We start from the raw sequence: 13,233 nt of genomic DNA, 5'->3' as shown, positions 1-13,233 counted from the left end.
CTGATTCTGCTGGTCAAGGAAACACACTTTTAAAATTATTGTGCTATAATTTTCTGAACATTCTGGTTTCTAGTTCCCTGTTTCCGTAGCTATGGGAATGACAGCAGCTTCTTTCCACAGTAAGTTATTTGGGTCTGATGGGCTCTCATTAGCAAAACAACTAAGAAGAAGACAGCAATCAGCTGAGTTTTATGAGAATGTTTGTTGTTCTTAATGCAGTTCTAAATGCAGAGTGATAACCTGGCTGAGCATGATACTTTAGGCTTACCTTTCCCCCCAGCACTTCACACACGTTGCTTTATTGTGTTAAGGGATTGAATATTGTAGATGCCAGTCTGAAGGTAACTTACTCGTCTCTCTTTACGTCTAAAAATTTCACTTTTTAAATCTTTTAAGTTCAATAACTTAACCAGGTTATGTCTCAGCATCCACTGTGACATCATTCTTTCTGCAATTAAGTGCATTCCTTTGAAATGTATATTTAGTCCATCCTTCATTATAGGAAAATCATCTGCTCTTTCATTACAATGACTTGTCTTTTTCACAGAGGGTCACAATTATCCTTATTTAGGATCATCTTTGACTTTTTCAATATCTATCAGCTTCCCTCTATTACTAAAAGTCTCTGATATATTTTCTCTGCTTATAATTTGATTTATTGAAGACTTTCACTATGTTAATAACTTGATTTTCAATAGTATTTACTCTTCTCCTACCTGATTTCCTCTCTTCCCCCCTTAGTCCTACAGTGAATCTATTTTGGATATCAGTTTCTTTTCTTAACTAAGTAGATCAGACTATTGTTTTACCACCTCATTTTCCAATTCTTTGCTTATTTAATTCATGTTCTTATTAAGATATTCTGAAGAGTAAAGTACAAAGGAATACTATATAGAAAGTTTCTTTTGTTCCTAGAGTTAAATTTTCTTTCAGTCTGTTTTCTCCTTTTTTCTTTTTTGCATTTTGTTCTTTTCTACTGTTATTATTTGGTGTTTTGTTTGTTTGTTTGTTTGGCACAATTGCCACATTATATTTTTTAATCTCTTTGAGATTATATGGACAAATATGTCCAGACCTTCTTAATGTCTAATGTAATACAGTTCAACACTCTTTAGACCTTTTCCTGCATTTTAAAACTTCTCTTTCCTTCACCACAGCCTTGATTTATTCTATCAACTTTTCTGAAGCCATAAGATAATACAGGGTTGCTGAAGAGGAGAGCTTCACAGGTGCTATAGACAGCTATTGCTGGAGTCCTGAAACATGCTTTGTAATCTCAGTCTCTGTTACCAGGGACAACTTGATCCAGGCAGGGGAGTGTCTGCTTTCTCTAATCTTTAGCTCTTTACCCAATTTAACCCAAGACCCTGCAAATTAGCTAGCTCCTGATGGCACCTCTTATGAAGCACTGCCATGGCAAGTGGATATCCAAGGGTTGCCTTTATACTCAGTACCTATGTAATTCCCTCCTAATTGGTAGATATTACTGAAAATTCTCAGTGTTTTGCTTGACTCTTTCTCAGTGCCTTTTCTGACTGTGGTGGTGTCTTGGGAATCACACTGTGAAACACTGAAATGTTTGTTTTCCTTTTTTAGTTATAATTTACAATTTATGTGGCATGAAATTGTAACTTTTTCCTTGCTCATTTGCTCATTCTTATTCATTATTGTAAGCAACTGCTTCTATGTTCTAACTTCACAATGTATATTTAGCTCCCAGAGTTCTCGCTTCTTGCATCTTTTCCCTCTCTAGATTACAAATCTCATCAAAAGCAGAGACTATGTTGTTTGTTTTTTGACTCACTAACAATACTGGATATGATGTCTTCTACTGAGTACAAATTTAATTAATTGAATTTATTGAAACGTGAGGTTTTAAAAAATATTTTGCACACATTTATTAAAATCACACAGCTACCTTATTTGACCCACCTCCTAGAGAAATGGAAATTAAAAACAAAAATAAACAAATGGGACCTAATGAAACTTAAAAGCTTTTGCATAGCAAAGGAAACCATAAACAAGACAAAAAGACAACCCTCAGAATGGGAGAAAATATTTACAAATGAAGCAACTGACAAAGGATTAATCTCCAAAATTTACAAGCAGCTCATGCAGCTCAGTAACAATAAAACAAACAACCCAATCCAAAAATAGGGAGAAGACCTAAATAGACATTTCTCCAAAGAAGATATACAGATGGCCAACAAACACAGGAAAGAATGCTCAACATCACTAATCATCAGAGAACTGCAAATCAAAACTACAATGAGGTATCACCTCACACCAGTCAGAATGGCCATCATCAAAAAATCTACAAACAATAAATGCTGCAGAGGGTGTGGAAAAAAGGGAACCCTCTTGCACTGTTGGTGGGAATGTAAATTGATACAGCTACTATGGAGAACAGTATGGAGGTTCCTTAAAAAAACTAAAAATAGAACTACCATATGACCCGGCAATCCCACTACTGGGCATATACCCTGAGAAAACCATAATTCAGAAAGAGTCATGTACCACAATGTTCATTGCAGCTCTATTTACAATAGCCAGGACCTGAAAGCAACCTAAGGGTCCATCGACAGATGAATGGGTAAAGAAGATGTGGCACATATATGCAATGGAATATTACTCAGCCATAAAAAGAGACGAAATTGAGTTATTTGTAGTGAGGTGGGTGGACCTAGAGTCTGTCACACAGAGTGAAGTAAGTCAGAAAGAGAAAGACAAATATCATATGCTAACACATGTATATGGAATCTAAAAAAAAAAAAAATGGTTCTGAAGAACGTAGGGGCAGGACAGGAATAAAGACGCAGACATAGAGAATGGACTTGAGGACACGGGGAGGGGGAAGGGTAAGCTGGGATGAAGTGAGAGAGTGGCAGGGACATATATACACTACCAAATGTAAAATAGATAGCTAGTGGGAAGCAGCCGCATAGCACAGGGAGATTAGCTCGGTGCTTTGTGACCACCTCGAGGGGTGGGATAGGGACGGTGGGAGGGAGCTGCAAGAGGGAGGAGATATGGGGGTATATGTATATGTATAGCTGATTCACTTTGTTATAAAGCAGAAACTAACACACCATTGTAAAGCAATTATACTCCAATTAAGATGTTAAAAACAATGCAAAAAAAATCACACAGCTACTTTATTTAGTAATGAGAGAAGAAAACCTAGGAAGTTATTGTATAAGCAAATGGCAATAAGTGCATACATATCAATAATTACTTTATATGTAAATGGACTAAAAGCTCCAATCAAAAGACACAGAGTGGCTGATTGAATAAAAAAATTCAACATCCATTCATGATAAAAACTCTCCACAAAATTGGTATAGAGAAAACATACCTTTCCTATACAGTGGGAAAAGAATGTCTTGCCAATAAGTGGTCCTGGGAAAACTGGAGAGCTACATGCAAAAGAATAAAATGAGAACATTTTCTCACATCATATGAAAAATAAATTCAAAATTGATTAAAGGCTGAAATGTAAGACTATAAACCATAAAACTCCCAGAAGAAAATATAGGCAGAACATTCTTTGACATAAATCAAAACAATATTTTCTTGGATTGGTCTCCTAAGGCAAAGGAAACAAAAGCAAAAATAAACAAATGGGACCTAATTAAACTTCAGTGCTTTTGCACAGCAAAAGGAACACTGACAAAATGAAAAGACAAAAGACAATGAATAGGAGAAATACTTGCAAACAATAAGACTGGTAAGGGGTTAATATCCAAAATATACAAATAGCTCATACAGCTCAACATCAAAAAAAAAAAAAAAAACAATTAAAAAATGGGCAGAAGACCTGGATAGACATTTCTCCAATGAGGACATACAGATGGCCAACAGGCATATGCAAAGATGTTCAACATGGCTAATTATTAGAGTAATGCAAGTCAAAACTACAGTGAGGTACCACCTCAGGCTGGTAAGATGGCCATCATCAAAAAGTCTACAAATAATAAATGCTGGAGTGGGTGTGGGGAAAAGGGAACCTTCCTACACTGCTGGTGGCAATGTAAATTGGTGCAGCCACTATGGAAAACAGTATGGAAGTTTCTTAAAAAACCAAAAATAGAGTTACCATATGATCCAGCAATCCCACTTCGGTGTACATATCTGGAAAAGATGAAAACTCTAATTCGAAAAGATGCATGCACCCCAATGTTCAAAGCAACACTATTTACAGTAGCCAAGACATAGAAGTAACCTAAATGTCCATCGACAGATGAATGGATAAAGAAGATGTTATACAAACACACACACACACACACACACGATGGAATATTACTCAGCCATAAAAAAGAATGAAATAATGCCATGTTTAGCAACACGGATGGACCCAGGGATTATCACACTAAGTGAAGTAAGTCAGTCAGAGAAAGACAAATATGATATATCACTTATATGCAGAATCTAAAAATAATTATATAAATGGACTTATTTACAAAACAGAAATAGACTCACAGACACAGAAAAAAAAAAAAAAAACTTATGGTTACCAAAGGGGAAAGGGGGGGAGGGATAAATTGGAAATTTGGGATTAACAGATACACACTACTTTATATAAAATAGATAAACAACAAGGACCTACTGTATAGCACAGGGAACTATATTTAATATCTTGTAATAACCTATAATGGAAAAGAATCTGAAAAGAATATATATATATATGTCAAAATATACTGTCATTAAGATATTAATGAAATTGCTTTTGTGAGACCTGATTGTTGTTTAACTTATTCATAAGTGTTTTCCTGCAAGACCTTTAGGGAGATGTTTACAAGCACGGATATTGGAGGAAATTACATGAGTTGTGACCTTAGCTAGGTCTCTTACGAGTCATTACATTGGCCAAGATAATCACTCTGTGCCTCAGTTTCCTTATCTGTAAAATGGAGATAACAAGAGTACTACCTAAGAGACTGCTGTGGGAATAGAATGAGTTAATATATGAAATACACATAGACAGTGCCTAGCATAGAGTTCATACATTAGACATATTTGCTGTTGTCCACAGTAATCGAATCACTGATTTACCAAGAGAAAGTAAAATAAAATACTTGAGAAAACAGCTTTCTATTTATAGACTCTGAAAGATTTTAGTGGGCTTTACTATTGCCAAAATATATTCTCCCTTCCTGTGTATCTCACTGTTTAACTTGAATAAAATATCACATTCTCTAACGAAACCCTCATAAAATAATTTAAATATGTATGGGAACTATAATTGGCAGTAATTACCACCTGATACTGTGCTTTGCTGAATACACTAAAAAGAACAATTTGAAATGAAAATGCTCCTTCAAATATTGAAAATTATCCTTTATAGGAAAGAATGGGTGAACAGAGATAGACTGGGTGGTTTCAACTGAGACTAAGTATAAATCTGTTACTGTATCAGAGCCAAAGATTATTTACTAATGTTGTCTTGATAGAAATAACACAGTACTTGTGGGTATAGAGCCAGTGATTTTAACATTATTACATTTCTGAAATTTATTAAATACGAAGTAAAACTAGTGAACTCTACCCCACATTTTCCAGAGTAATAAGCATAGATGAAATTAAGTCATTTATAATTGAATGATAATACAGATAGATTATTTATATAGACTTGATGGAGCATTATATTGGCTTTCATTCTCTGAGATACAAAACTCTTAAGGACTGTCTCAGTGATGAAATATTTAACCAAAAGATCTTTGGGGGAAATGAGGACATTTCAATACCATAATGAAAAAATTCTATAAGCTATGCAAAACTTACTTGAGGGTGGGACTGCTTTCTGTTTATCAATTAAATAAGTATATTTTCAGAGATGATGATGATGATTATTGCTTATTATTATTATCACAATTACTGTGATGATTATTATTATAACAATTATTATTGTTATTATTATTGCTATTTAGCCAATAATATTTTCCTGCAAGATTAAATTTTCTGAGAGACTCTGAGTATTATCATAATCATTATTTCATTAATCATTCCAGCATCTTTTGGAATAGTAGATGGATAAATTTGGATAAAAAGTATGAAGAAAGAAAGCCTTATAAAATCCCTCTCTCCTTTCCTCTCTCTTTCTTTCTCTCCCCCTTCTTTCCTTCTTTCTTTTTCCCTTTCCCTCTCTTCTCTGGACCCCATCTCTTGGCTCACATACAGAACACTCTGCAATATCCTGAAGATGGATAACAAGGATGCTGCTAAAATGAGTTAGGGAGCTCTGTGTTTATCACAGAATATGCTTCCAGTTCTTTTCAAATCTCATTTCCTGGACCTGTATCAGAAGCAATGCAGCTAATTTTTCAACTTTCTTCAAGATACACGGGGAGGAGGAAATAAATGCCATCATTTAACCCACCAGTAGATATGTATAAAGTGGCCCTCTTTTTTTTTTTTTTTTTTTTTTTAATACACCATAACGACAGGGGATTTATTCCAGGTATGCAAGGCTGGTACAACGTTTGAAAATCAATTAATGTAATCCATCACAGAAACATGCTAAAAAGAAAAGTCATAATATCAATAGTTGCAGAAAGAGCATTTGACAATATACAACATTTTCTCAGTAAACTAGGAATAGAAGGGAACTTCCTCAACTTGATAAAGAATATCTTCAAAAATCCTACAGATAACATCATAACTAATGGTGAGCAACTCAAAGCCTAAGATTAGGAACAAAGCAGGGATGTCCCCTCTCACCACTCCTTTTCAGCATCATACTGGAAGTCCTAGCTAATGTAATAGACAAGAAAAGGAAATAAAAGGTATACAGATTGGGAAGGAAGACATAAAACTGTCTTTGTTTACAGGTGACATGATTGTATGTAGAAAACCTGGAAGAATAGACAGAAAAATGCCTGAGACTAATAAGCAATCATACCAAGTTTGCAGGATACAAGGTTAATATACAGAAGTCAATCAATTCCCTATATACCAACAATGAACAAGTAGAATTTGAAAGTGACCCTCTTTTGACTTTAGAATGCTTACACAGATGATATGCTGCCCTATAAAATGATTTCAATTATTTACTTTTAAAATTTTAATTGATTTTCATGTGTATTTTGCCTAGGCTTTTAAATAATGTGAAATTACTCCACAGTCAGAAAGTATAGGGTGACATTCTTATCAACACAATCAATTAAAATAAACTCAACAAATTAATCTAAAATATTTAACAGATATTTGGCAGAACACATGTATTTGATGCAAATGACTAATAATTTATGTATTTTTATGATCATCCTATTCCAAAAATGATTTTGGCATGTCACATTTTTTAAAACCCTCATATATTATGATTGGTAAAATGGAAATAGGAAAGCAATATAGTTACAATTGTTGAACACTAAATTTCACTTTGAATTTCTTGGAAGTCTAGTCAAACTCCGATTACGTGGTTTTCATTGTTTGAAAGAAGTGGCATATCACATTTTCTATGGAGTCAAAAGTTTGCTAATTTTTAATTATAGTTAATTATTTTGACCTTACAGGGAACTTATATATACCATGCCTTTGAAATCAAGGTTAGTGACAAAAGTGAATTTATTCTTTATTTCCCTTGATTAAATCTAAAAATTTCATATTAAAATTCAATACATACAGATATGTGGCTATCTGATGGTCTAACTTGATAATTAAAACTTGTTACTACAGTAGAAAAGATACCTTTCTCATAGAGTAGCTTCCTTAAAAAATCTTTCTTAGAACCCGAGTGACCAACATTTATTATTAAGTCTATACTAAAAGCCTGATATTCCGCTGCTTTTATTCATCTTCGTGCTTAGGGATTCGCACAGGGCTTGGCACAGAAAGCACTTGTTCACATACTCTAGAAGTATTTGGGGCTTATATTCCAAATATCATGTTTAATGCTCTGACAAATGTTCTCACTTAGGTGGAACACCACTGCACTACATTTGAAGGTAGGCCAGGATTGATAGTTACCAGCCCTGGCTTCCCTGAAGGCTGTCAGGGTGAGTTGTATGCATGCTGTACCCCTAGCTAATGAAATAAGTAACTGGCTCATTAGACTTACTTAGTATCTGTAACTTGCCCTTTGAAACTAGTGTTTAGAGGTGGTGCATATTGAGTGTATCCACCAAAAGGGCTGTGTGTGTCATTTACTTCTGAGGCCATAAGTATTAAATTTAAAGATTGGTTGAGTTGCAAGTCATTTCTAATAAAATTTGAGTTGATTGTTTTTATTGGAACTGTAAAATTGACTGTAAGATTGGAGATATTTGAAGGAACATCTCAAATACTAGCCACAATTTGGGCACATTTAAGTTTTTCCAATAATTTTTTATGAAAGATTTCATATATACAGAAATATTAAAAGAATGGGGCAGTGAACACACATATATTGACCTCATAGATTCTACAATTAATATTTTGCTATATTTGCTTTATCACATATCTATCCATCTTTGCAACTTTCTACATTTACATCTATCTTTATTTTGATACATTTCAAAATAACTTGCAGAAATCAAGTTGTACACTTTGCTTCTAAATGCTTTAGCATACATAATGTCAACTAGAGTTCAATAACTGTATGTGAATTTTTTGAGGGGGAGGTAACTTTACACACAATGAAATACACAAATCTGAAGTATACCATTCAATGAGTTCTGAGGTATGTCTATCTTTGATTCACACGACTATTCAATACACATTCAGGAAAATATATATTGAGCATATTTTGTCACAGTATAGGGACTATAAACAGATGACCATCAGTCTCTCATATAGAAAAAATCTATAAAAAATGTAAAAATGTCTTGAAAATGGACAGCTGGGAATATAATTATTTATATTTATAATTATTTTATTGGATAAAATTTGTTTTATCCAATTTTATAAATAACTTTCAATTCAAAATGTAAGAAGCATTTTTTAAGTGGCGAGAAAAGTAATCTATACGAAGAAGCTAATTATGTTATATCAGCCTTTTCCTTTATTCAGCTGCTACAATACAGAAGGCATGACTTGACACACCATATACCTGAAGCTCTAAGTTATACAAAATGTGCTAAGAAAACAAAATGCCATGTATATTGATTTGCAGTTACATATGTGTCAAATGCTATTCCTTGACATTTTACAGCTATAGTCAGAGACATTGTATGTGTGTGTGCGTATGCATCCATATTCTCAAGGAAATGAGAGTGGCAGCATGTTAAAATTTTATAAGTACTCCAGTATGGTCAAATAATGATAAAGAGAGAGAGAGAAGACTCCCTAGAAAATCATCCACATAATATATCATTGTTTAATAACCACCATAACATTTTGAGCATCTATTCTCAAGTTGAAGCTAAAATTGCTGTCATTTTTTTTCCTTGTAATTTATTTCCCTGGAAAAGTTTAGCTCAAAGGAGCATCTGCTCTACAGTCATTGCCCCTATTGGCTATTTTTTCCCATAATATTACAATTGGGTTCACAAAATGCAAGGTCACCAACAATCTGGCCAGTGGTCACAAGTGAATCATTGAGCTGAAATTTCTCTCCCCTTCTAGGCCAGCATTTAGAATAAATCTAGTTAAAATGAACACATATCATAATATATTCCCCGGCTTTTATAAGGATATTATGTTCTTCTTAAGACATTTAAATAATGCCATTCACATAAATTTACTTTGAGATATACTATTTCCAATTCTACAGAAATCTACAACACAGACACATGTAGTTTAATCTTCAATGTCTCCTCCAACGTTAAAAATAAAAGAAGCAATAATCTTAACATCATTTTATGAGATACTGACTATACACATAGTAAAGGATAGTGCATATTAAATTAGAACACTAGAATCCTAAGGTTCTAGCATAAGTTTTACATGAAAGCTATGTGGTCTCAGCAAAATCACTTCATTCCTCAGAGCCTCATTAATTTCACTTGTAAAAATATGGTAATTGGCCAGAAGAAGTTTCAGCCTCTTTCCAACTCTGAGGTTCTAGTATTCTGAGAATAATCTGTATAGGCAGAGTTTCTTTGATCCTTTTTCTCTTTGGTAATTATAATGCCATCTGGGGTAGGGCACTAAGTTTCAATTGCATTTTTTTTTTACCTGATCAGTAGATGTGGTTAAAATAGGTTTACAGTGGCTCATGTTCTAGACTTAATGCTAGGAACATGTTTATGTTGGTTTGAGGTGGTTCAACCTGGAATTTTTAAGAGAAGTGATGCAAAATGGTGATTCCAAGAGGAACATTTAAATCAAGAAATTATAAGTTATTTATATTCATTTAAGGAACATTTTGCCAAGTAGCTTTTCTTTTCATATTGTCTCACTGGCTGACCAACTATTAATCAAGCTCTCCATCTCTCAGTGTGGTAAAAGTCAAATGGATTTTGTCATCAGCTGAGCCATCTGTCTCCTCATACTGTTCTGTTTTTCTTTTTCTTTTTGAAACTCTTTAACTGAAATTAGAAATGGAGGAGGAGGAGGAGGTAATCAGTGAATATAAGAATAACACAATTTCATATGCTTTGATTATTGTTTAATACCTAGGCAATATGAGGTATAAATAGCACTCGGATATGTTTGTATTCATTCAAGGGTCTCATTAATTTTTTCTGGGAAAAATTAGATATTCCCACACAGTATAGATACAATAAAATGTGTTTGCTTTAAGCTGAGCATGGTGGTGCTAGGCTCTGGATACTAAAGAGATGTGAATTCTCTTAACCAAAGCAAAAAGAAGTCTCACATCTGTGTCTCTCATATTTATCTGTTCTGGGAAGACAGAGTGCCCAGGGCTCTCACATCAAGAGGGTTAAGGTTTCCTTTATAAAGTACTGAAAATAATTTCTACTATTCTCTTGGCCATCTATCACAAGCTAACTACTTATTTCTCATGGCTTTATTGGGAGTCTATCTGCCTGAACTTGGATGTTTGAAATGAGACAAAAAGAGAGTGGAGCCAAGGAGAGGAAGCAGAAATGCACTCCAAAATAAAAGACCCCTAAACCTACCTCCCACGTAATACTGGAAGCCCTACTGCAATGCTCTTGGTTGACATCCGCCTAGTCCTTTCTTAGGTGTATCCTGTGTGGAGAGCTCTATTTTTCAGAGGGCAGCCTATGTCATAACTGGGTAGAAGTATTATTATCCTCTACAAGCTGGTCCTTTGTTCCCTGGAACAAGTCTACTTTGTTTTCTGCTTGCTGACTTTCAACAATTTGAAGATAGGAAACCATTCTCCCTGTTAGTCTCTTTTTACTTCAGGTAAACCCAAGCAGTTCCTTTGGTGAGCCCTTATGCTTTCCTGACTCCTCAACCTTCTGGTTACTCTTCTCTGGACATCCTGAGACTTCCCCGGTAATAATTATATTTAGGAACCTAAGTGAGTTCAAAACTATCATTTTCATGTTGGCTGCCTTACAAACCGATCACTCTTTTTAATGAGATAGCTTTTAGCACATTAAACACTGAATTGAGGAAAAATAGAGGCTTTTCACTTTTGTTTTGCATAGTTGAGTTGTTTGAATTTTATAATAAACATACATTTCTTTTGTGACAATGAAATAATTAAAGAAAACCAAACCGAACCAAACAACAACAAAAAACCCAGGGCTCTGCGTTCCTTCCTCTATAAAAGATAAAGAACATTCTTGGCATGGAAATTCTCTTTCCATCTGATCTTACTGGATGGGCAATTAAGATGATGTGCAGATAGATTTATTTTGGCACCTTCCTGATTGATAGGAACAAATCTTGCTATACATGGGGAATTTAGGCTCAGAGGCCATCATTTTGTAAACTGTATTTTACATGTTTTCCAGAGACTATTATAAGAAGTCATTCTTCTGTTTCTTCTTTTAAAACCAAACACATTTTCAGGTACAGAGACCTCAAACTATTTAGCATCAGACACTTGCAAGAATATTCCATCTTGTTCTATCAAAAACAGCACAAACATGTCTTAAAGATTTAAGCACAATTCTGAACATCTGAAGCACTCTAAACCTTCAAAGCAAAACTGTGCCAGAAACAGATGCAAACTCCTTGAAGAAGGGCATTGGTAGACAGTTTGCATCTCAAAATAGAGCTATGTCTTATTCAGCTTTGGGTGCACACACAGCCAAAATCACACAGCTAAATTGGGTGATCACACGCCCACCCTCAACTTCATGTCAGTGACACAAAGCCCATTGCGACTGTACCTTGTTTGGTGTCACGCAGTGGCAGGATAGGACAGAATTTCTCAGTTCTTACCAGGGAATATAGTCATCATCAACTTCACACAGTGAGAGTCAATATCACCCAAATTGTGTGTGACACACAATTTGTGATTTGGCTGTGTGACACAGTAAAGTTCAAGCTAGACTTTAACTCTGATCTTAGAAATGTCAAAGAAAGGGAGGAGAACACTCAATTCCTTAGTAGTATCTCCAGAATTTACAGCAGTGCGTTTACATGGGACACAGTTAATTTTAACTTTCACTTTCTGAATTCATCTTTCATTTAAAAAATCTATCCCTTACAACAGTAGCAAAACAAAAGCAGAAATAGAGACACAGACGTAGAGAACAAATGTATGGATACCAAGGGGGAAAGGGGTGGGGTGGGAGGAATTAGGAGACTGGGATTGACATATATATTATTGATAGTATGTATAAAATAGACAACTGATGGGAACATACTGTATAGCACAGGGAGCTCTACCTAATGCACTGTGGTGACCTAAGTGGGAGGGAAGTCCAAAAGGGAGGGGATATCTGTATGGGTATGGCTGATTCATTTTGTTGTGCAGTGGAGGCTAACACAACATTGTCAAGCAACCATACTCCAATAAAAGTTAATCAAAAAAAGTAGCAAAGCATTTGAATTTGAAGTGTATGTATTCACTTATTTAATCCACTGAATTAGTATTTGTGCAATAGAAGAGGTAATTCACTCGACAACATTCAAGTAGCAAAAATGGACCTTTCCAAAAAGTAAGTCATTAACTCCCTTCCCACTAATAGGAAGGGAATCTTTATTTTCAGTAGCAGCCTTCACCCGGTCTCCTCCCAGGCCAAGTCCTGGGAATGGAGTCATTTTCCCATGACATCCTTTGGCAGCTTCACATCTTGCAAACATCAGGCTTCCCCAGTGGCTGCAGCACTGGCTCCTTCTTGTGTTGTTGTAGTTATTCATGACCAGCGCACTTGACTAGTCACCCTTCTGTCGCCGGTCCTAAAACTAAAAAGGGATGATAACCCT

General features: G+C 34.9%; 1 protein-coding gene across 5 annotated transcripts in view; it reads right to left on the bottom strand.

The window, feature by feature from the left end:
• LOC130704559 (ninjurin-1-like) overlaps positions 1-13,233 on the bottom strand; it is a 125,711-nt gene that overhangs the window by 16,783 nt on the left and 95,695 nt on the right. For 2 of the 5 annotated variants that reach the window (XM_057539233.1, XM_057539237.1), the window contains one exon: positions 10,485-13,212. The exons of 1 other annotated variant lie outside the window; for it this stretch is intronic. In XM_057539233.1, coding sequence (XP_057395216.1) covers positions 13,187-13,212 — 26 coding nt within the window. In that variant the 3' untranslated portion in view covers positions 10,485-13,186. Of the gene's footprint in view, positions 1-8,933; positions 10,446-10,484; positions 13,213-13,233 lie in introns of those variants that run through there. 2 more of the 5 variants (XM_057539230.1, XM_057539234.1) reach the window with 2 other exon arrangements.

This window comes from Balaenoptera acutorostrata (assembly GCF_949987535.1).
Source record: "Balaenoptera acutorostrata chromosome 6 unlocalized genomic scaffold, mBalAcu1.1 SUPER_6_unloc_1, whole genome shotgun sequence".
Lineage (NCBI taxonomy): Eukaryota > Metazoa > Chordata > Mammalia > Artiodactyla > Balaenopteridae > Balaenoptera > Balaenoptera acutorostrata.
Note: the sequence above shows the minus strand (reverse complement) of the source record. Positions and strands in the feature narration are given on the sequence as shown.